The 25353-nt window shown below is 39.5% G+C and overlaps 1 protein-coding gene and 1 pseudogene across 2 annotated transcripts in view; both read left to right on the top strand.

The window, feature by feature from the left end:
* CMTM6 (CKLF like MARVEL transmembrane domain containing 6) overlaps nucleotides 1-25353 on the top strand; it is a 60865-nt gene that overhangs the window by 23425 nt on the left and 12087 nt on the right. The window contains exons 3-4 of one of the 2 annotated variants that reach the window (XM_068557889.1): nucleotides 12828-12926; nucleotides 15459-18213. In XM_068557889.1, coding sequence (XP_068413990.1) covers nucleotides 12828-12926; nucleotides 15459-15581 — 222 coding nt within the window. In that variant the 3' untranslated portion in view covers nucleotides 15582-18213. Of the gene's footprint in view, nucleotides 1-12827; nucleotides 12927-15458; nucleotides 18214-25353 lie in introns of those variants that run through there. The other variant, XM_068557890.1, reaches the window with a different exon arrangement.
* LOC137773252 (cytochrome c oxidase subunit 3-like) lies at nucleotides 23720-25340 on the top strand (annotated as a pseudogene).

Raw genomic sequence — 25353 nt, forward strand, 5'->3', positions numbered from 1 at the left:
ACAAGGTTGCCCACTCTCACCCCTTTTATTCAACATAGTTTTGGAAGCTTTAGCCACGGCAGTCAGAGAAGAAAAAGAAATAAAAGGAATCCAAATTGGAAAAGAAGAAGTAAATCTGCCACTGTTTGCAGTTGACATGGTACTATCCATAGAGAATCCTAAAGACTCTACCAGAAAACTGCTAGAGCTAATCAATGAATTTGGTAAAGTAGCAGGATACAAAATTAATGCACAGAAATGTCTTGCATTCCTATACACTAAGAACGAAAGATCAGAAAGAGAAATTAAGGAAACACTCCCATTTACCATTGTGACAAAAAGAATAAAATACCTAGGAATAAACCTACCTAAGGAGACAAAAGACCTGTATGCAGAAAACTATAAGACACTGATGAAAGAAATTAAAGATGATACAAATAGATGGAGAGATATACCATGTTCTTGGATTGGAGGAATCAACATTGTGAAAATGACTATACTACCCCAAGCAATCTACAGATTCCGTGGAATCCCTATGAAACTACCAATGGCATTTTTCACAGAAGTAGAACAAAAAATTTCACAATTTGTATGGAAACACAAAAGACCCTGAGTAGCCAAAGCAATCTTGAGAAAGAAAAATGGAGCTAGAGGAATCAGGCTCCCTGCCTTCAGACTATACTACAAAGCTACAGTATCAAGACAGTATGGTACTGACACAAAAACAAATACAGATCAATGGGACAGGATAGAAAGCCCAGAGATAAACCCATGCACATATGGTCACCTTATTTTTGATGAAGGAGGCAAGACTATACAATGGAGAAAAGACAGCCTCTTCAGTAAGTGGTGCTGGGAAAACTGGACAGCTACATGTAAAAGAATGAAATTAGAACACTCCCTAACACCGTACACAAAAAATAAACTCAAAATGTATTAAAGACCTAAATGTAAGGCCAGGCACTATAAAACTCTTAGAGGAAAACATAGGCAGAACACTCTATGACATAAATCACAGTAAGTTCCTTTTTGACCCACCTCCTAGAGAAATGGAAATAAAAACAAAACTAAACCAATGGGACTTAATGAAACTTAAAAGCTTTTGCACAGCAAAGGAAACCATAAACCAGAAGAAAAGACAGCCCTCAGAATGGGAGGAAATATTTGCAAACAAAGCAATTGACAAAGGATTAATCTCCAAAATTTACAAGCAGTTCATGCAGCTCAATATCAAGAAAACAAACAACCCAATCCAAAAATGGGCAGAAGACCTAAATAGACCGTTCTCCTAAGAAGATATACAGATTGCCAACAAACACACGAAAGTATGCTCAACATCACTAATCATTAGAGAAATGCAAATCAAAACTACAATGAGGTATCACCTCACACCAGTCAGAATGGCTATCTTCAAAAAATCTACAAGCAGTAAGTGCTGGAGAGGGTGTGGAGAAAAGGGAACCCCCTTGCACTGTTGGTGGGAATGTAAATTGATACAGCCACTATGGAGAACAGTATTGAGGTTCGTTAAAAAACAAAAAATAGAACTACCATAGGACCCAGCAATCCCACTACTGGGCATATACCCTGAGAAAACCATAATTCAAAAAGAGTCATGTACCACAATGTTCACTGCAGCTCTGTTTACAATAGCCAGGTCATGGAAGCAAGCTAAGCGTCCATCGACAGATGAATGGATGAAGAAGATGTGGCACATATATACAATGGAATATTACTCAGCCATAAAAAGAAACGAAATGGAGTTATTTGTAGTGAGGTGGATGGACCTAGCGTCTGTCATACAGAGTAAAGTCAGAAAGAGAAAAACAAATACCGTATGCTAACACATGTATATGGAATCTAAAGAAAAAAGAATGGTTATGAAGAACCTAGGGGTAGGACAGGAAGAAAGACGCAGATGTAGAGAATGGACTTGAGGACACGGGGAGGGTGAAGGGTAAGCTGGGACGAAGTGAGAGAGTGGCATGGACTTATATATACTACCAAAATACATAGCTAGTGGGAAGCAGCCGCATAGCACAGGGAGATCAGCTTGGTGCTTTGTGACCACCTAAAGGGGTGGGATAGGGAGGGTGGGAGGGAGACACAAGAGGGAGGAGATATGGGGATATATGTATATGTATAGCTGATTCACTTTGTTATAAAGCAGAAACTAACCCACCATTGTAAAGCAATTATACTCCAATAAAGATGTTAAAAAAAATAAAAAAAATAATCCGCCTACCAATTTGGGGGACATGGGTTCGATCCCTGGTCTGGCAAGATTCCCACATGCCGCTAAGCAACTAAGCCCGCACGCCACAACTACTGAGCTCTGTGCTCTAGAGCCCGCGAGCCACAACTACGAAGCCCAAGCCCACACGCCTAGAGCCCATCCTCCGCAACAAGAGAAGCCACTGCAATGAGAAGCCTCTGCACCGCAGTGAAGAGTAGCCCCTGCTTGCTGCAGCTAGAGAAAGCCAGTGTGCAGCAGCAAAGACCCAGTGCAACAAAAATAAATAGAGAGAGAACTGGATAAATACAAAGCAGTAAGATTTTATTGTTTTAAATTAATGAGAAGCAAGCATTGGGTCCTGTATTGATCATACACCTAAGATTTACTTTTTTCTGTATACTCATTTGTACTCGTTAGTTTTGTACCATAAGAATCTATTGCCTTCTTTCACTTATTTATTTTTTTGCATTTAAAAAATTTTATTGAAGTATAGTTGATTTACAGTGTTGTGTTAATTTCTGCTGTACAGCAAAGTGATTCAGTTGTACATATATATATTCTTTTTCATTATGGTTTATCACAGATCTTGAGTATAGTTCCCTGTGCTATACAGTAGGGCCTTGTTGTTTATCCATCCTATATATACTAGTCTGCATCCGCTAATCCCAAACTCTCAATCCTTCCCTTTCCCACCCTCCCTCCCCTTTGGCAACCACAAGTCTTTTCTCTAAGTCCACGAGTGTGTTTGTTTAGTAAATAAGTTCATTTGTGTTGTATTTTAGATTCCACATATAAGTGATATCATATGGTATTTGTCCTTCTCTGTCTAACCTACTTCACTTAGATGGACCTAGAGATCATCATAGTATGTTGCTGCAAATGGTGTGATTTCCCTTTTTTAATGGCTGAGTAATATTCCATCGTGTGTATGTATGTGTGTGTGTGTATACACACACACACACATACATATATATATATATATATATATATATATATATATATATACACACACCACATTTTCTTTATCCAGTCATTTGTTGATGGACATTTAGGTAGTTTCCATGTCTTGGCTATTGTAAATAGTGCTGCTGTGAGTATTGGGGTGCATGTATATTTTTGAATTACAGTTTTGTCTGGGTGTATTCCCAGGAGTGTAATTGCTGGATCATATGGTAACTCTATTTTTAGTTTTTTGAGGAGCCTCCATACTGTTTTCCACAGTGGCTGCACCAATTTACATTCCCACCAGCAGTGTAAGAGGGTTCCCTTTTCTCCACACCTACTCCAACATTTATTATTTGTAGACTTTTTAATGATGGCTGTTTTGACCAGTGTGTGGTGGTGTACCTCATTGTAGTTTTGATTTGCATTTCTCTGATAATTAGCGATGATGAGCATGTTTTCATGTGCCTATTGGCCATCTGTATATCTTCTTTTCAGAAATGTCTATTTAGGTTTTCTCACCATTTTTTGATTGGGCTTTTTTTGTTATTGAGTTGTTTGAGCTGTTTGTATATTTTGGAAGTTAAGCCCTTGTCAGTCACATCATTTGCAAATATTTTCTCCCAGTCCATAGGTAGTCTTTTCGTTTTGTTTATGGCTTCCTTTGCTTTACAAAAGCTTGTAAGTTTGATTAGGTCCCATTTGTTTATTTTTGCTTTTATTTCTATTGCCTTGGGTGACTGGTATGATTGGTACAACTTACGTCAGAGAATGTTTTGTCTATGTTCAAGGAGTTTTATGGTGTCATGTCTCATATTTAAGTCTTTAAGCCATTTTGAATTTATTTTTGTGTATGGTGTGATGGTGTGTTCTAACTTTATTGATTTGCATGTGGCTGTCCAACTTTTCCAATACCACTTGCATTAGAAGCGTGGAGTCTTAACCACTGGACAGCCAGGGAAGTCCCTGTAGGGAGTTTTTTTTTTTTTTAACTACAGATTCTGTTTCACTTCTCGTGATTGGTCTGTTCAAATTATTTCTTCTTGATTCAATTTTGGTGGGCTGTATGTTTCTAGAAAGTTGTCCATTTCTTCTAGATTGTCAAATATGTTGGCATATAATTGTTCATAGTATTCTCTTATGGTTTTTTTGTATTTCTGCAGTATCAGTTGTGATTTTTCCCCTTTCATTTCTTATTTTGCTTATTTGGGTCTTGTCTCTTTTCTTCTTGGTGCACCTGGCCAGAGGCTTGTCAATTCTGTTTACCCTTTCAAAGAACCAGCTCTTGGTTTTATTGATTTTTTTTTCTATTTTTTTAATCTCTATTTTATTTATTTCCTCTCTGATCGTTATTATTTCCTTTCTTCTGCTGACTTTAGGTTTTGTTTGTTCTTCTTTTTCTGATTATTTTAGGTGGTGGGTTAAGTTATTTCAGATTTTTCTTGTTTCTTAAAGAAGGCCTGTGTCACTATGAACTTTCTTCTAAGAACTGCTTTTGTTGCATCCCATAGATTTTGTTTATCTTTTTTGGCTGTGCTACACGACTTGTGGGATCTTACTTCCCTGATCAGGGATTGAACCCGGGCCCTCAGCAGTGAGAGCATGGAGTCCTAATCACTGGACCACCGGGGAATTTCCCCATAGATTTTGTATGGTTGTGTTTTCATTGTCATTTGCCTCAAGGTATTTTTTAATTTCTTCTTTGATTTCACCATTGACCCATTGGTTATTTTAGGAGCACGTTGTTTAGTCTCCATGTAATTGTTTTTTTTCTTGTTTCTTTTTCTGTTGTTGATTTCTAGTTTCATGCTGTTGTGGTCAGAAACGATGCTTGAAATAATTCCTATACCCTTAAATTTGTTGAGGCTTGTTTTGTGCCCTAGTATGTGGTCAATCCTAGAGAACGTTCCATGTGCGCTTGAAAAGAATGTGTATTCTGCTTTTTTGGGGGTGTAATGTCCTGAAAATATCAACTAAGTCTAACTGTTCTATTGTATCACTTAGGATCTCTGTTGCCTTATTCATTTTCTGTGTAGAAGATCTGTCCATTGATGTGAGTGGGGTGTTAAAATATACTATTACTGTACTCCTGTCAGTTTCTCCCTTTAGGTGTGTGTTTGTATTATGTATTTGGGTGCTCCTATGTTGGGTGCATATATGTTGACAAGTGTAATATCCTCTCCTTGTATTGATCCTGTTATGATTATATAGTGTTCTTTATCTTTCTTTATAGCCTTTGTTTTAAAGTCTATTTTGTCTGATACGAGTATTGGCAACCCCCACTTTCTTGTCATTTTCGTTTGCATGAAACATCTTTTTCCAACTCCTCACTTTAAATCTAGGTGTGGCCTTTGCCCTAAAGTGGGTCATTTTTTTAAAAATTATTTATTTATTTGTTTTTGGCTGCGTTGGGTCTTCGTTGCTATGCACGGGCTTTCTCTAGTTGTGGCAAGCGGGGGCTACTCTTTGTTGCGGTGTGTGGGCTTCTCATTGCAGTGGCTTCTTTTGTGCAGAGCACAGGCTCTAGGCACGTGGGCTTCAGTAGTTGTGGCACGTGGGCACACTAGTTGTGGCTTGCGGGCTCTAGAGCACAGGCTCAGTTGTTGTGGTACACAGGCTTAGTTGCTCCGCGGCATGTGGGATCTTCCTGGACCAGGGCTTGAACCTGGGTCCCCTGCGTTGGCAGGCGGGTTCTTAACCACTGTGCCACCAGGGAAGTCCCTAGAGTCAGTCTCTTGTAGGCAGCATAGTGTATGTAGGCTCTTGTTTCATCCAGTCTGCCACTCTGTGTCTTTTGATTGGAGCATTTAGTCCATTGACATTTAAAGTAATTATTGATAGATACATATTTATTGCCATTTTAAACCTTGTTTTCCCATTGATTTTATATTTCTTCTTTGTCCCTTTTTGTTTTTCCTTTTGTGGTTTGAAGACTTTCTTTGGTATTATGCTTATGTTCTCTTCTTTTTGGTGTTTGTGAACCTATTGTGTGTTTTTGATTTGTGGTTGCCCTGTTTTTCAAGTATATTAACCCTTCCCATTTGCTTTAGACTGGTAATCATATAGGTTCGAACACATTCTAGAAAAAAAAAATTACATTTTCTTACTCTCCTCCCCCACATTTGATGATTTTGATGTCCTCTTTTACATCTTCATGTTCTTCCTTTTGCTGTTCTTTGTGGTTATCATCACTTTCACAGAAAATTTTGATTTTCTTTTTTTAAATCTGTATACGAGCTTACTTAAGTGATTTACTTTCTGATTAGGATATTCTCTTTCCTATAGATTTTTCTTTTCTATTTAGAGAAGACCTTTCAATATTTCCCTTAGGATGGGTTTGGTATTGCTGTATTCTTTCAGTTTTTGTTTGTCTGAGAAATTCTTTATTTTTCCTTCTATTCTAAATGATAATCTTGCTGGGTAGAGTATCCTAGGTTGCAGATTTTTCCCTCTCAGGACTTTGAATGTATCTTGCCACTCCCTTCTGGCCTGCAACATTTCTTTGTTTTTTTTTCCATAGACACCTTTTTTTGGGGGGGCGGGGGGGGGCTGCATTGGGTCTTCGTTGTGGCATGTGGGATCTTCATTGCGGCATGCAGGATCTTCTTTTGTTGTGGCGTGTGGGCTCTTCGTTGCAGCGCATGGGCTTCTCTCTAGTTGTGGTGTGCGGGTTTTCTCTCTCTAGTTGAGTTGCACAGGCTCAGTAGTTGTGGTGTGCGGGCTTAGTTGCCCCACGGCATGTGGGATCTTAGTTCCCCGACCAGGGATCAAACCTGTGTCCCCTGCATTGGGAGGCAGATTCTTTACCACTGGACCACCAGGGAAGTCCCTGGCCTGCAGCATTTCTGTAGAGAAATATGTCTTGGTGTAGGTCTGTTTGGGTTTATCTTGTTTTGGACCCTCTGTGCTTCCTGTACCTGGATATCTGTTATCTTCTTTAGGTTTGGGAAGTTTTCAGCCATAGCATCTTCAATTCCCTTTTTCTCTTTCTTCTCCTTCTGGGATCCCTGTTATGCGTAGATTGGCATGCTTTGTATTATCCCACAGGTCTCTTATGTTGCTTTCGTTTTTTTTCATTTGCCTTTCTGTCTGCTGTTCTGATTAGGTGATTTCCATTATTCCATCTTCCAGGTCACTTGTTCTTCTGCATTATTCGTTCTACTATTCATTGCCTTTAGCTCAACTTTCATCTCAGTGAATGAGTTCTCTAATTTTTCTTGGTTCCTTTTTATAGTTTCTATTTCTTTTTATAGTAATCTGCATTTCTATAAATAGTCCTTAACTTCTTCAGTGTTTTCATTATCTCCTTTTTGAACTCGATATCTATTAGACTGAAGAGGTCTGTTTTGTTGTTTGTTCTTTCAGGGGAATTCTCTTGATCTTTTAATTGGGAGTGGTTCCTCTGCTTCTTCATTTTACTTATATTTCTCTTGCTCTATAAGTTGAGGACAAACAATTATCTACTGTGGTTTGGAGGGCTGTTTTTATGTGGGAGTGTTCCTGTGTAGCCTTTGTGGGTTTGATATTCTTTGGTGCGAGGGCTGTTTTTAGCTTGGATGCCTGCCACCTCTTTCCTCAGTGTATGCTGGCTGTTGTTATCCCCTTGCTAGGAGGTGTGACTGGTGTTGTGGTGACCAGAACCTGCACTGGATATTGAGTGGGGCCTCCTCCTTGCTCTGTGGTTTTCACTGCTCTGTCAGGCTGGGTTTGTTCCCTAGTTGTTGGAGTAGAAGCTCCCAGGTGCATTTCTGAGTGATGGTGCAAGGTAGGTGGGATTGGCGTGCTCCCATTGGGAGCGGAGCCACTGACTATTCCTCTGCCAGAGCCGTTCACAGGTGAGTGTGCTCACCTGTCACCCGTTGTGCGGGCTCACAAAGTACACTGTCGTTGGCACTGCCCTTGCCCCAGTCTCAACCTTGGGAATGCCATCAGTCAGCCCTGGTGTCCCTCTGGCCTTGTTTTCACAAGGCCACCAGCGCAGATCCACTGAAGTCAGGTTCCAGGACTACAGTAGTTGTGCACCTGGACCTGCTGTGGGGGCTATGGAGGCAGCTCAGACCCTGGCCCAGCCCAGTCCCTACATGCATGTGCCCACAAAGCCCACAGCTGCTAAGGCCAGATCTGTCCCAGCCATGGGAGGACCCGTTGTCCCTCGGATGTCCTGCAGGTGCTGAATTTACACAGCTGGCAGCAGAGGTGTAAGTCTGTGGCTTGCACAGCTGCAGGGAGAGATTTCAGCCCTACTTCCTAAGTCGCGTGGCCGCTGGGGTCCAGCTGTGGTTTCAGCTCTGCCTCTGTGTGTGGGCAACCCACTGGCGTTTGCTCCCAGAGCCCGCCGAGGCAGCGGCTGGGACGCCGGAGCCTGTCAAGGCAGGAGCCGCCAAGGCGGTGGCTGGGGTGCGCTCCCCTGGAGCCTGCGGAGGTGGGGGCTGGCACGTGAGAAAGAGGCTGCTATGGCGGCCTCCATCCCCTCCTCGTGCGCCACTTAACGATGGCGCTTCACTTCTGTGACAGGCCTGGGCTTCTTCCGCAAACATCCCCGGTTGCGACCGCACCACACTCCAGCCCCTTCAGGCTGTTTCCACACAGCCAACAGCAGCCCTCTCCCTGTTCTGTCCTCTGAACCCTGAGTTTCAGCACCCAGCCCCTGCCCGTACCAGCAGATGTGTGCCTCAGGCTGGGATGCGCAGGGCGGTGGCACGGCCGTCTGTGCAGGTCTCTGTTTGTTCTGCCTGCCACAGACCAGTTGTTGCACTCTCCTCTGCACCTCTGAAGCTCCCTTTCTGTCCTGGTTGATCTCCCTGCCAGTGAGGGGCCATCCCAGGGTGCAGGAACCTTTCCTTTTTCCAGCTCCCTCCCATGGCCGCAGATCCCGTCCTGCTTTCCCTTTTTTTTTTCCCTTTTGTCCTACCTGGTCACATGGAGATTTTTCCTGTCCTTTCCGGTGTTTGAGGTCTTCTGCTGGTGTTCAGTAGGTGTTCTGTGAGAATTGTTCCATTTGTAGGGGTATTTTTGGTGTATTTGTGGAAGGAGGTGAGTTCCACGTCCTTCTACTCTGCTGTCTTGATTGGAGCTCCTATTCCCTTCTTTTAAAATAATTCTTTAAGCATGAAATATTGCCATTTGCAGTAATATGTTAGTTACTGGACCTAGAGAATATTAAACTTAGTGAAGTAAGTCAGAGAAAGACAAATACTATATGATATCACTTATATGTGGAATCTTAAAAATAATACAAAAGAATCTGTATACAAAACAGAAACAGACTTAACAGACATAGAAAACAAACTTATGGTTACCAAAGTGGAGAGGGAAGGGAGGAGGGGACAAATTAGGGGTGTGGGATTAAGAGATACAAACTACTATACATAAAATAGATAAGCAAAAAGGATTTACTGTGTAGCACAAGGAACAATATTCAATATCTTGTAATAACCTATAATGAATATAATCTGAAAAAATATAACTGAATCACTTTGCTGTATACTTGAAGCTAACACAATATTGTAACTCAACTATACTTTAATAAAAAATACATATATATATATAATGATTCTTTTAAGTTTGAAAAATTAAAAAACAAAAAGTTGATACCAAACAGCTAAAAAAATAACTTTGAAAAACGGGTAGAGTCTGAGTCAAATCCATTAAGACTTTGATGAACACATACATGCAGTTCTTGGTATGGCCAATATATGGCAGTTCCCATTATCTTACCCGATAATAGCTGCTGTCAGTGTTTACTGTGTGCCAGGCACTTTATGTGCTGTGATTTAGAATCTTCACACCTCAATGCTCCATTTTTCTGTTGAGGAAACTTAGGTTGAGAGTGGTTAAGTAACTTGTCCAAAGTTACACAATGAGGGTAAAAATAAACAGATTTGAACCCAGGAAAGTTCTCACACTCTGAAGTCTACCATGTGGCCTAGGCAGAACGCTGCTAGAACCACTGCCCTAGTATATTTAGATGCTATCATGGCACATATCGTCACCACAAGAGTCTTTGTATAGCAGTGACAACAGAACCCATTTGTTTTATGAAATACGTATTAAGAAGAGGATGCGGAGAATATCTTAGAATTTTTGTTAATTATATTTTTAATCTGTGAAAAGTCTTCCTTTTTACAGATTAGTATGTGATAAGATTTGGACAAGGGAAAAATTCAGTAGCATCTGAGCTGGTTGATTTGTAGCTTGAATGTGTAAATTCATATTTTAAACATTAAAGATTGAAAATATTTTTTTCATTTCTTATCTCAACAGCAAAATAGCACTACTTTCCATAAAAATATTTTTAGAAATGTTTATAGTTTTTTAGTGCTGCATCTGTAGCGTTTAAGAACATTGATCTTTTTGACAAGAAACAATATATTTCCCAGTTTAGTATAATGGTCAAACTAGGCAAAATGTAAAGCACTTATTACATCAAATTTGAGCATTTAAAAAGTTATTTTAGAGGAAATACTGATTTTAAAATACTGAGGAAAAAAAGAAAAATTAGTCATTTCATCCTAAAATAGCTTTTGTAAATATTTTACTGTATGTCTTTTGGGTCTTATAGAAAGTTTTAAACATAGTTGTAATTGTAGAGTATGTATGTTCTACTTTTCACCTAACATCGTAAGGAAGTCATGTTTGCTTGAATGGTTTAAAAATTACTTTTACTGTCTGCTTAGTAATATACTTAAATTAAAAAAACCTTTATGTAAGGAGTTTTCTGTTATAGAGAAAATGTTTTGAGTGTGTGGTGGTGGTAGTGTCTAGGGAGGAACGGTAATCTTTTTGGAAAGAGAATCTTTTCTATCCCATGCTCTTGCGGGTCCCATTGTATCAAGAATAACAATAGCCAATGTTTATGGAACATTTATTGTGTTTCTGGCACTGATCTGATCACTTTCCATGGATTAACTCTAATCTATAGAATCACCTATGAATACGATATTGTTACTACTCTCATTTTGCAGATGAAGAAACAAAGGCACACAGACCTTAGGTAACTAATTCAGTCATGTAGCTAAGAAGTAATATTACTGGAATGTGAACTCAGGTAGTCTCGCTCTAGAACCCGTGTTTATTGAATACTACATTATTTTGTCTCAAAATGATTGTCTTGTTTAAATACCTCCTTGAGTGTACTCCAAATATTAGTAAATAGAGTTTTATATTTGTATGTAACAGATTTAAATAATATTCAATTCAAAGGAATAGGAAAAAAGAAAGTGCTGCAGAAAAACACCTCTTTTAGAAGCAAAGAGGCAATCTCTGCAATTTCTTGTAAGTGTTAAGTGAACTAACAAAATAGTGAATTCTGTTTTGGGTAGTTTTACTGATACTAGGTTTAGTGGAGATTGCATTTCAGAAAACTCAAAAAGTATCAGACTTAAAACACTTCGGAGTGGCTGTCATTTTTCCAGTTTCTCCTCTGAATCAAGTATGTATGTCAAGCACTGTTTTCAGTTGGCATTTGAGAGCGAGCCTCCTGAGGTGATGCCTGAGAGCGCACTTGCAAACCATGAAGAATTCCATTGCTGTAAGCTGCATTATGATGAGATGTGGATGCTTTTATGTAGTAGATAATCTCATCATACAAGCGCATGTTGGATTACCCACTTGGCACAATTGAAAACGACATGCTATTCCAAGAAAGCCTAAGTGTCTTTAGTTAATGATGGGTGATCCTTTTGAGTCTCTCTTTTCCAAAGTGCTTTAAAAGCACTGAAGTACTCTCAGAGAGGCCATCCTAGCATGGATTATGTTGAAAGGGAAGAAAAATGCTGTTCTTTGCTGGAAGTAATGTGGGATTTAATAAATCCTTTGGCTTTGATCTTAATATGTCCTAGAGAGGGGACTTCCCTGGTGGTCCAGTGGCTAAGACTCCGTGTTGCCAGTGCAGGTGACCCGGGTTCGATCCCTGGTCAGGGAACTAGATCCCACATGCCGCAACTAAAGATCCCGCACGCGGCAACGAAGATCCCACGTGCTGCAACTAAGATCCGGTGCAGCCAAATAAATAAATGAATATTTTTTAAAAATTAATACATCCTAGAAAAAAAGATAAGCACACACATGCATGACCTTTGGGGAACTGTTTTTATTTTATTTCATTTTTATTTATTTATTTGTAATAGAATATAATTGATTTTACAGTATTAGTTTCAGGTGAACAACATAGCAATTCAATATTTTTATAGATTATACTCCATTTAAAGTTAGTTACCAAATAACGGCTAGATTTTTCTGTGCTGTACAATATATCCTTGTTGCTTATTTATTTTATACGTGATAGTTGGTACTTCTTAATCCCCTTCCTCTATCTTATCCCTCCCCTTTCCCCACTGGTCACCACTAGTTTATTCTCTGTGTCTGTGGGTCTTTGTTACTCATTTGTTTACTTTTTAGATTCCACAATAAGTAATAATGGAGAACTATTTTTATTAAAACATTATCTTGTGATGTACTCTCTGAATATGCCCTGTCCAGAGTGTGCGTAGTGTTCCTTTACAGGGTATTTTATCAAATACCAGGCTTATTGAAAAGTTAGAAGTTGAAGTATGTAAGTTTGAGTCAAGAAAAAAAAGTCACTGAAGTCTTTTAAAAGTTAAAAATTAAAACATTTGTTTTCAGCCACCCTAACCATGCTGTATTCCTTGTGTTTTATGTGTATGTATAGGATTTTTATATTACTGTGGGAACAGGATTGGTGTATTTGGTGGCATCCATCTTTTTCTCTTTGACACATGACAGTACCACGGCTGAACTTGCTGCAATTGTAAGTAACTTTTATCTTTGCTTATTTTTATTTGCTTAGAAATATGGAATTTGGAAAGTACTTGACAGGTTATACAGTAAGGGAGAGTGGTTTGTCTTTTAACTTATTTTTTAGTGTAATTTGATTAGAGGCCTAAAAGCAAATAAATATGATAGCCTTAAAAACCTAGAACCTGTCTTTAGAATTTGACTGAGTTTTGTTAACAAAAATCCCTTGAAGCCACATATGAACTTTATTGCTAATGGAAGTGGTAAAATTGACTTGATTATCTTACATTTCTCCCCTTTTTGGTTCAACAGAAACACATCTACATATCAGGTGCTGTTTTAGGTGTAGAGAATAGACAGGAGAAATGACCCCAAAGTTCAGCCTAGTATAAGAGATAGATAAGTAAATGTTTTTATCTGAAATCCTTGAGGGACCAAATGTTTTTTAGGATTCAGAATATTCTGCATTTTAGAAAGGTAATACTGTGCATATACTGTATTACACACCTTCAGAGGGCCTGGGCAGCACCTTGTAATCCAACATATTAATATTTCTGACGCATCTGAATATTCACAGTAAAAGAGATAGGTAAAGACTGTAAAGAGTTTTACGTTGTGTCAATTTTGAGCCAAGTGAATCATGAAACTTCGAGTTTTTGTTGCTTTTTGGACTTCAGAATTACAAATCAAGGATCATGGACTTAATTGGTGCCAGTGCTGTGAACATGAACAACTAACAACTGGTTAACAAACCTCTTACTAGTCAGCTGATTTCCAATTAATGCTTTGTTCATAAGAAAATTGAAGTTGTAATTAATTGAACTGTCAGCTAATAGATCATTAAAACTGCTTTTTATGATAGAACAACTCAAAAGGAGTTCAGAGAATTAGATGGCTATAACATATCTACCTATTTATGTGAACACGGTTTCTTAGTACTTAATGTGTAAAAACAAAACAATAAAATTAATGCCGAACCTTGATGCATTCTAGCAGTAAGTAATATTTAGTCATGGATACATGGAAGCCTTATGCTTAATTTGTTTGTAATCATATTTTTGTTGCAGAAGAGTATGATAGGGTGAATCAGTAAAATACTTCCTAGTATAAAAATGTATTACTATAAAATCCTGTGGAGGAAGTAAAATAAAGTTGAGGAAATGTTGAGTTCGTGGGGGGAAAAGGAAGCATGTCCTAAAATTACCAGCTATTAAAAAAAAAGCTTATTTGTGTGTTTTAATTAGGTGGTGTGTCAGAATATTACAGTATTCAGATTTCATTAGATATATTTAAGAGTGACTGGTGGTTTAAAAGCTCAGTATTTATAATATGCTGGAAATTACCTCTTGCAACTACTTAAATTATGAAAATTATATAGACTTAAATGGGTGAGGGAGTCCACTTTTTTAAAAATTATGATGTGAACAGAAGAGCTAGAAGGTCATTTGGGTTATATGCATAGAGGGTCCTGTATGGACCGGAGCTCTCTAAGGTGGTCAGAGATGTCTTCGTAGACAAGATGACATCTGATCTGCCTTTAAAGTGTCAAATAAATTTGCCAGTCAAATAAGGGGACAGATGCCATCAAGCCAAAATACAGACTCCAGAGTGAAGAAGGGACTTGGGTTTCGAGGGGTGGAATTGATAATTACATTTTGGTTGGATGTGTTGGGGACATCCAGTTGAATTAATGAATTAGGAGCTCCGTTTGCTTTACAGTGAAATGAGGCAGAATGGAGGGATGGGGTGTGAAGGGCAAGAGACTGCAGCAAACGACGACAAAATGTTAAACTTCATGGAGATGGAGCCTTAGAATTGAGACTTTAGCCGTGACCTACATCGATTTTCTCTTTTTACAGAGCACTTCTTTGGCCCCCTTCCTTAAGGGTTTTGCTAGTGAAGAAGCTAAATTTGCACCATGGTCTTCTGTCTCTTGACAGAATTCTCAGAATGTTTGATTAGATGTTAGAAGAGTACAATGAGGAAGAAGTGATTTAAGGAAGAGGAAGTGTAGGTAGTGGCGTCATGTTGCTGTGTCATTACAGTGTGACAGTGAGCTGGAAAATATTTTTTAGGTAATTGAACCATTTAACCTAAAAGTATCTTCCAAATAGAATTTCTGTTTTGATACAAATAACCTTTTCCATTTTTACCTAGGCGTGGCTGCCTGCTCTTCTCATCTGTGTGTCAGTCTAAACCATTGCTAACAATCCGGTGTTTTGTATCATGTTATAGGATTTTGTTTTTCATCTATTAACCTTAGCTTCATAGATTGGCACCTCACACATACACACACACACAAGACAGGACATTAATATTTTGTGAGACTTTGACTAATGACCATTATTCTGGAATTTTTTTTTGTAACTTCTTTCCATTTTTTGATGACCTTAAAAATTTTTTAACCACTAATGTTAAGAATGATGTGTTTAAGATAAATTGATGAATTGTCTTGCTTGTATAAAACATGATCAGAGCCAAGTAGGAAATGTGACAGTATATTGCAGAATTCCTCATATAATCTTTGCCCCTTTTTCCTCCTCAGGTGTTTGGATTTCTAGCAAGTTTTGTGTTCCTGTCTGACTTTTTCATTATGGTCTATGAAAAACGTAAGGAGCCCCGGCCAAGAAAACCTGAGGCTACTGTTAGTGAACCACTTAATGCTTAGAGACTCTAGGGAACAGGTGTTACGTCACCACTGCGTGGTGCCTGAGCCCTGGCAGAAGCTCTTGTAGAATCTGTCATTATTAAACCACTTCCTTTGGAGCGCAAGGCAGAAAGGCAGTTTGATCAGTATTGATTGGACTGTGTGTCGGTCACCACAAATTGGGCCAGAGGGCTTTTTGTTTTAAAAAATATATTTTCTTTTGGTAACGGTTGACACTTCTGTCAGATGAAGTTTTGTTTTGTTTTGTTTGGAGGTGAGGGCAATTGTTCCTTTAAATCACATAGCTCAACTGATGATAAATTATTCTGTCATTGTTACTAGGCTTAGCTTTCAAATTATGCTTTATAGCTGTATAAACAGCATGATTAAGTTTATCCATTTAGAAATGGTTTCATTTTTAAATTAATTTGCTTAACTATAACTTTGCTTTTTGATGACTGGATAAAATTTAATGTATATTTAAGAGATCAATATTTTAAATGTTGGTCTAGGTTTTTTCCTTAAAATGTAAAACCCAGGCTTTACTGTATCTCACTCAGCCTTAAAATTATACTGTAACATTTTAGGATAATAATAATTAACTCTTTCTGAGACCTTTTATAGCCTAATAGAAAATGTATGGGAGATGTTGGTATTGTCCATGTTACAAAAGCAACAGCATCAGTAACCCCATGTTTATACTGTACTTTGGTTGTCAGTATCAAGTAAAAAAAAAAGATCTTTATATAGAAAGATAGAAAAATGGAAGAAACTGCTATCATGACTAAGGACCAAAGATAAAATACACTTTTGCACAATGCAGTGAAAGTAGTTATAAAAGTAGGCCTCGACCACTTCCAAATGCCTGAAGAGATGAGTTCATACTACGAGATAGAAAATGGTTTGTTCCCTTTTGCCATATGATTATTTCTACTGAAGTTAATACAGCTCTGCAGGTTCTGTTCAGTGTTTTCTTTGGAGCCAATCTTCTTTTAAAACCCCAATCTTTGATTTTTGATTTGAGAGCCTCCCTTTTCTGTCTCCTTATCAGAATGGTCCATGTACTACTTCATCAGGCATAGCTGGGCCTCTGGCTCTGGCTTCCTTGATGGCAGATTCTCCAGAATCTTGGGCCCTTTTAATTGCATAGAGTATATAGCAGGATCTTTAGGGTTCTTGTTCCCACATAGGCATTGCTCTGGTTTTTCTTCAAAGGAGACCTTCTTAAGAAAGTGAATATCCAGAGATTCCTGCCCAGTTTAATACTGTTGATGGTGTAAGGGAGTAGTCAAACTATTCTCAGAAGACACTTCATAACCAGTTCTGATAATTTGGAAGAACTGTCTGTTGCTGGCAGGCTGTCTTAGAGCCAGCCAGCCAGGGCACTTTGAACAAGACCTTTCTTAAAGTTGGTCCTTTTTTTTTTTTTTTTTTTTTTTTTTAAAACGGGACCTTTCTGGCCAAGTGGTTCACAGACTAGACCTTTCTTGTCCTCCTGGTAGATTTTTTTTGACTCAAGACTGTAGGGCTCAGGCAATGAGCCCATGCATCAGATCCTTCAGTACTTTGGTTAAAGTCTCCTGGGCTAGTAGGTTTTCTGTCTGAAAGAGTGGAATCATGTTTCCAGTGAGACAGTTTAATGACCTCATCCTTTTTTAATTTCTCATCTGCCAATTGTGTGTTGTAGATGGTTTTCAGACGCAGATGGCCGGACACAGCTTCTGCTCTTACTGACTCAGAACCTTATCCATTTGTATCAGAGCTTGGATGCTAGTGCTAGTGGTGATCTCACCACTACCTGCTTGGGAGATAATGAAACCAATCTTGGATGCTGTTTTTACTAGGTGTGCTGTCTGAGAGAGGAGAAATAGCCTGGGTCTTGGGTTCAAAGATAAGCAGCTTATGATAGGCAGGTTCTCAAATTTCACATCCAGCTATACTGTTGTCCTTTTAAGTATCATCTGCACCCAGCTGGGATTCAGAGCAGACCAGCTGGGCTACCTCAGGGTCCCCACTCATGCACTGGGCTCAGTTGAGTTTGATGGAATGTCCTCTGCTGGCCTCACATCCACAGCATGTTGGCGTGGAACTTAAGCTCTGCTTGTTCTGAGGTTTCACTTCCATTTGTTTCATTGACACAGAATGGACCTCTTAGCTGGCCACCGAAAGGTAGTATCTTCACTGGTATTTTGGGTCACTCTAGAACCTTTCTTCACATTGTTTTTTACAGGACCCATGACTGATTAGCCTCCATCTTCTATTGTAGAAGGAGTTAGTTGTTAGGAGTAAAAAGATCTTTGTGGTAAATAAAAATTTCAAGGTGAACTTGAAACCAAAGATACTGTTACTTACAGAAAAGGGCACACTTAGTAAACTCAAATGTAAAATAATTTTTTATTAACGTTTATGGTAAATTTATATTGTACACAAATAGACTGTTTAGAATGGTTCTTAAAAATTATAAGGGAAATGCACATACAGTACAAAAATTTTATAACTGCTCTACCTTTGTTTGGGGACTGGGAAATGTATTTTTACATTGTTTATAACCAATCATTTTTGTATTTAATAATTTTAAATCCTGAGTCTTTTATATCTCTCTCAATGTCAAATTTTGTAGTCTTCTTTTTAAATAAACCCCCTTTATCGTTCACACCTTTGTAGTTGTTTAATTATTATAAAAACATGGTGTTTAAATGAAAGCTTTCTCCAGAGTTCTAGGAGTTGGCTCCACAACCTTGGTAAGAATACTGGACTTTGGATCTGCCTGGGCGTGGGGCATGGGTAGAAAAGAAACACGTCCAACTCCTACCCATGGGCTGTCCCTCTTCTTGGAAAGTTGGAATACACATTGAAACAACATTTTTAGGGAGCCGTGTGTGAAGAGTTACAAAGGAATGTTACGGACTAAATATACCTTTAAATACTCCCAAAGAAGCAAATTTGGACTCGATCACATTTCTCGGTGTGGCCAACAATCCTAAAAACAAAATAGGTACATTCTCTTGCAAGCTATTCAATGACTGGGAAAGTGTGAAGCAAAACTGAGGTGGCTCTGGTAAAGCTACAACTATTTGTGTAGTTTGCAAAATTCCTGCCTCCAGACGTACAGAATAACAAGGTCTTTATAGTCGTCAAGAACTCACTGGAATTTGTACATTCTTCGGAGTTTTGTGTTTTGTTTTGATAAAGAGCATGGTTTTATCAATATGCAGTCAACTGCAAGGAGCAGAAACCTAATTAAGTAAGTGGGTCTTAAGCAGTAAGGAAAATTTACTTCACAAGAAGTCTGGGTAGGGCAGTTCCACAACTGGTAAATTCAGTGGCTCACCAGGGACCCAGGCTCTTTCCATGTTTTTCTGCCCATCCACTTTTTTTTTTTTTTAATTTATTATTTATTTTGGCCATGCTGGGTCTTAGTTGCGGCATGCGTGTGGGATCTAGTTCCCTGACTGGGGATCAAACCCAGGCCCCCTGCATTGGCAGCACGGAGTCTTTCCCCTGGGCCACCAGGGAAGTCCTTGCCCATCCACCTTCTGCTGTGAGAGTTTTTGTCTTCTGGATTGACCCTTTATGGTTTCGCAAGATGGTGGCAACATCTCCAGGCATCATCTGCTTGTACAACAATGTCCAAAGGCCAGAAGAGAAGAGGTTGTTGATTCTTCCATGTCCTTCCAAGGTGTTCCTTTTTCACAGAAGCCCCTTGGTGGACTTCACCTACTTATCTTACTAGGAGATATTAAATACCTGTTTCCAAATCACTTTTTAACATGGAGACTAGAATTGCTGTGATTGGCTTAAAGTAATCAAGATTCCTCCCCTTAGGTTGTGAATATCCTTTGAAGCATATAGCCTTCTGATACCTGAACAAAATTGGTTCTGTTAGCAAGAGAAAGCGTCATGGGTTAGGGATCAACAGTCTGTCATAAGCATGTAAAGGATTGTGACCTAGCTAGGAGAAATAAAATTCCCAGTTTAAGAAATTTCTGCAACATTGTAAGTCAACTGTACTTCAATTAAAATTAAAAGCAAAAAATTTCTGTAGGCCTGACTACCCCAAAACAATTTAAAATAGAAAAACTTGTTTTATTTTTTACACTAAATTATAATTCTACAAATAATGTCTACCATAGAAAATTGGTTTAACAAAAGTGGAAAGTATTGTTCTTTCCCTGATATCTTTGCATTTAGCTACTTTAAAATTTTTTGAAACATGTCAAGCACTGGAATTACAGAGGATAATGCTTATTGTAGATACCACCCAGCTTTAGTAGATCATAACATTTTGCCATATTTGCTTTAAGGCCCTTGTTTAAAGAGAAAATGAAGTTATACTTTTCAAGTACCACCACCTCTAATCTTATTCTCTTTCCTTTTCCAAAGGTAAACACTGTCTTGAATTTGGTGGATATCTTTCCTGTTTTTCTTATCTGACATATATATAGATGTATCCATAAACAGTGTACAGCGTGGTATAGTTTGCTTTTTTTAGTCAGTAGTATTTTTTTTTTAATTTAATTATTTATTTATTTATTTATTTATGGCTCTGTTGGGTCTTCGTTTCTGTGCGAGGGCTTTCTCTAGTTGCGGCAAGTGGGGGCCACTCTTCATCATGGTGCGCGGGCCTCTCACTATCGCGGCCTCTCTTGTTGCGGAGCACAGGCTCCAGACGCGCAGGCTCAGTAATTGTGGCTCACGGGCCTAGTTGCTCCACAGCATGTGGGATCTTCCCAGACCAGGGCTCGAACCCGTGTCCCCTGCATTGGCAGGCAGATTCTCAACCACTGCGCCACCAAGGAAGCCCCAGTAGTAGTTTTTTTAATGTATTATTTTTGGCTGCGTTGGGTCTTTGTTGCTGCACGCAGGCTTTCTCTAGTTGTGAGCAGGGGCTACTCTTCGTTGTGGTGTGCGGGCTTCTCATTGCGGAGCACGGGCTCTAGGCGCTCAGGTTTCAGTAGTTGTGGCACACAGGCTCAGTAGTTGTGGCTCACGGGTTCTAGAGCGCAGGCTCAGTAGTTGTGGTGCATGGCCTTAGTTGCTCCGCAGCACGTGGGATCTTCCCGGACCAGGGCTCGAACCCATGTCCCCTGCATTGGCAGGCAGATTCTTAACCACTGTACCCCCAGGGAAGTCCCAGTCAATAGTATTTTGAAATTTATCTGATACTTGTAACTCTAGTTCATTCATTTTAACTGCTACTTGGTGTTCCATCATACGTATACTACATGCCACGATTTACTTACCATTCCTCTGTTTATAGAAAATTTTTTTAAATTCTTGATCATTTCAACCAGTGTTGCATTGAGCAAACATACTTGGAACATCTTGTGTACATGTGTTGGGTGTGTATTTAGAAATCAAATTGTTGGGTCAGAGGGTATATGCAATTTCAACATGGCTAAATATTTCCAAATGGGTCTGCAAAGCGGTGGAACCAATTTGTTTATATTCTTTTTTTTTTTAATTATTTATTTCTTTTGGCTGCATTGGGTCTTCGTTGCTGCACGTGAGCTTTTCTCTAGTAGCGTCGAGCAGGGGCTACTCTTCGTTGCGGTCTGCGGGCTTCTCATTGCAGTGGCTTCTCTTGTTGCAGAGCACGGGCTCTAGGCCTGCAGGCTTCAGTAGTTGTGGCACATGGGCTCAGTAGTTGTGGCTCGTGGGCTCTAGAGCGTAGGCTCAGTAGTTGTGGCGCACAGGCTTAGTTGCTCCGTGGCATGTAGTATCTTCCCAGACCAGGGCTCAAACCCATGTCCCCTGCATTGGCATGCAGATTCTTAACCACTGCGCCACCAGGGAAGTCCCCAAAAATTTTTTGACATTATAAAGTACCATAAGGTAATGATGAAAGAAATATTAAAAGTAATAAAAAGCAAAGCTTATCCCTTTTACCTTTTGCATAGTGATTTAACTAGTAAATATTTAACAAAGAGAATTTAAGTTAAATATCCCAAAGCCAGACGAGCTACTTATGAACAGTTTACCAGAATAAACTCACCTATGTGGCAAAATAGTGAGAAGATTTATAAGTAGACGTGATAAGCCTAATGAGCCTGGTGATAGCTGGTTGTCCAGAAACTTAGTTCAACTTTAAAAATTACCAAAAAAACTGTAAATTTTAATGTATTTCTAAATGTTCATCTAAAAAGGTACAGCTTTTTAGAAACAGGATACAACCTTATCTAGAGAGTAAATATAAACAATACCTTAGTTGGCTTAAAAGCAGCACCAATTAAGAAGGCATTCAAAAAAAAAAAAAAAAAAAGAAGGCATTCAAGCTCAACAATATAATTATCTTCTCCCTTTTTTTGTTTTGTTTTGTTTTGTTTTTTGGCCACACCATGTGGCTTGCGGGATCTTAGTTCCCCGACCAGGGATTGAACCCGTGCCCCCTGCAGTGGAAGTGCAGAGTCCTAACCACTGGACTGCCACGGAATTACCAACAAAATAATTATCTTAATACCAACAACAAATTAATCAACTCCTAGTTTAATACTGGACTTATTAATAGAAGCAGTAATATTAATGAGTAACAAGAAATATTTCTCCTTGCATAAGCTTACGTCAGTGACCCATGCTATACTGATAATTAACAGTAAATAAACGAAACCAACGATAAACTATTTATCAAATACACTGTTAACCTTTATACAGTTATACACCTAAGGAAGATTTTAAAAAAGTAAAAGGAACTCTGCAAGCGCAAACCCCACCTATTTACCAAAAACATCACCTCCAGCATAAGAAGTATTAGAGGCACTGCCTGCCCAGTGACATCTGTTAAACGACTGAGGTATCCTGACCATGCAAAGGTAACATCACCATTTGTTCTCTAAATGAGGACTTATATGAATGGCCACACGAGGGTTTTATTGTCACTTACTTTCGATCAGTGAAATTGACCTTCCCATGAAGAGGTGGCAATGACAAAATAAGACGAGACGACCCTATGGAGCTTTAACTAACCCAAAAAATAAATGATTAAGGGACAACAAAAATTTCATGTGGGTTAACAATTTTGGTCCGGGTGACCTCAGAGAACAAAAAAGCCTCCGAGTGATTAAAATCTAGACCTACTAGTCAAAATAATTTATCATTTATTGATCCAAAAAAATTGATCAATAGAACAAGTAACCCTAGGGCTAACAGCACAACCCTATTCTAGAGTTCATATTGACAATAGGGTTTACAACCTCGATGTTGGATCAGGACACCCCAATGGTGTAACCACTATTAAAGATTTGTTTGTTCAACGATTAAAGTCCTACTTGATCCGAGTTCAGACAGGAGTCATCCAGGTCGGTTTCTATCTACTCTATATTTTTCCCGGTTTGAAAGGGCAAGGGAAATAAAGCCTACTTTATAAAAGTGCCTTAAAATAATTAATGATATAGGGACTTCCCTGGTGGTCCAGTGGTTAAGAATCTGTCTTGCAATGCAGGGGATGCTGGTAAGATCCCACATGCCACGGGGCAACTAAGCCCACACGCTGCAACTACAGAGCCCATGTGCCACAACTAGAGAGAAGCCCGCGCACTGCAACGAAGAGCCTGTGCACTGCAACGAAAGATCTCGCGTGCCACAACTAAGACCCGACACAGACAAAAGATAAATAAATAGGGTTCCCTTGGTGGCGCAGTGATTTAAGAATCCTCCTGCCAACACGGGGCACGGGTTCAAGCCCTGGTCTGGGAAGATCCCACATGCTGTGGAGCAACTAAGCCCGTGCACCACAACTACTGAGCCTGCGCTCTAGAGCCTGCGAGCCACAACTACTGAGCCTGCGTGCCACAACTACTGAAGCCCACGTGCCTAGAAACCATGCTCTGCAACAAGAGAAGCCACCGCAATGAGAAGCCCACATACCACAGCAAAGAGTAGGCCCCACTCGCCACAACCAGAGAAAAGCCCACGCGCAGCAACGAAGACCCAATGCAGCCAAAAATAAAATAAATAAATTAAAAAAAAAAAAGATGGGAGTTTAAATCTCCCCTTAATGATATGCCACAATCAGAGACATAAACAAGATTCATTACTATTTCATCAGTCATTCTAGCCCTACTTATTATAGTCCAATGAAAAATTTCAAACTACGTTTATCACTTAAACCCAGAATTAAAACTCACTCAAATGCAAAAACAATCCACCCCTTGAGAAACAAAATGAATGAAAATGTATTGGCCTCTTTCATTACCCCAACAATAACAGGACTTCCTATTGCTATCTTCATTGCTCTAGTCCCAAGCATTGTATTCCCCACTCCTAACCCACGAACCCACAACCGTATCATTTTTACTCAACAGTGACGAGTCCAATGCACATCAAGGCAAATAATGGCCATTCATAATCACAGAGGACAGACCTGAATACGAATACTTCAATCACTCATTCTATTTATTGGGTCAACAAATTTACTAAGACCCCTACCACCTTCATTTATACCCACCACACAACTCTCAATGCATTCAGGTCTAGCAATCCCTCTATGAGCAGGAACTGTAATGCCTGGTTTTCCCCACAAAACAAAGCATCCTTGGCCTATTTTCTATCACAGGGACCCCAGTGTCTCTTATCCCTGTGCTAGTCATCATTGAAACTATGAGCCTATTTAGTTAACCAGTAGCCTTAACAGCCAATATTAGAGCAGGTCACTGATTAATTCATTGAATCGGAGGGGCAACTCTAGCACTACTACATATTAGTACCACCACAGCCCTTATGACAGTCATTATTCTTTTTTTTTTTTAATATTTATTTGGCTGCATCGGGTCTTAGTTGCGGCACGCAGGCTCTAGAGCTCGCGGGTTTAGTCGCCCCTCGGCATGTCAGATCTTAGTTCCCCGACCAGGGATCAAACCTGCGTCCCCTGAACTGAAAGGAGGATTCTTAACCACTGGACCACCAGGGAAGTCCCGACAGTCATTATTCTTATCCTACTCACAATCTTCGAATTTGCTGTCCCCCTAATTCACACTTATATATTCACCCTACTAGTAAGTCTCTACGTATATGACAACACACAAAGACCCACGAAACCCCTGCATGTCAGAGTAAATCCTAGTCCCTGACCCCTTACAGGAGCTCTTCCAGCCCTCCTAATAACATCCAGCCTTGTCATAGGATTTCAGTTTAATTCAGTACTATTATTAGCACCAGGCTTACTAATACTCTAATAATATAACAGTGATGATGAGACATCGTCCAAGAAAGCACCTTCCAAGGCCAATCCTGTACCAATTGTTCAAAAAGGACTTCGATATGAACTCATTCTCTTCATGATTTCAGAAGCCCTCTTTCTTAACAGCTTTTTCTGAGTCTTCCATCACTCGAGCCTCACCCCACACCTGAACTAGGCGGATGCTGACCATCCCAGGCATCTGCCCTCTAAACCCACTAGAGGGACCACTCCTCAACACCTCAGTCCTATTAGCCTCCGGGGTACCCATCACCTGATCCTGCCACAACCTCATAGAAGGAAACCAAACACATATGGTCCAAGCCCTTTCTATGACAATTGTGCTGCGTGTTTACTTCACACTTCTACAAGCCTCAGAATAGTACAAAACGCCTTTTACAATTTCAGATGGTGTATATGGATCAACTTTCTTCATGGCTACAGGATTCCACGGCCGACGTGGAATGATTGGTTCTACTTTCCTAACCGTCTGCTTCTTACACCAATTAAAATTTCACTTTACATCCAATCACCACTTGGACTTTGCGGCCTGATATTGGCATTTTGTAGACATAGTATGACTATTCCTTTACATATCTATTTATTGATGAGGATCTTCTT

Source organism: Eschrichtius robustus, chromosome 12 (assembly GCF_028021215.1).
Source record: "Eschrichtius robustus isolate mEscRob2 chromosome 12, mEscRob2.pri, whole genome shotgun sequence".
Classification (NCBI taxonomy): Eukaryota; Metazoa; Chordata; class Mammalia; order Artiodactyla; family Eschrichtiidae; genus Eschrichtius; species Eschrichtius robustus.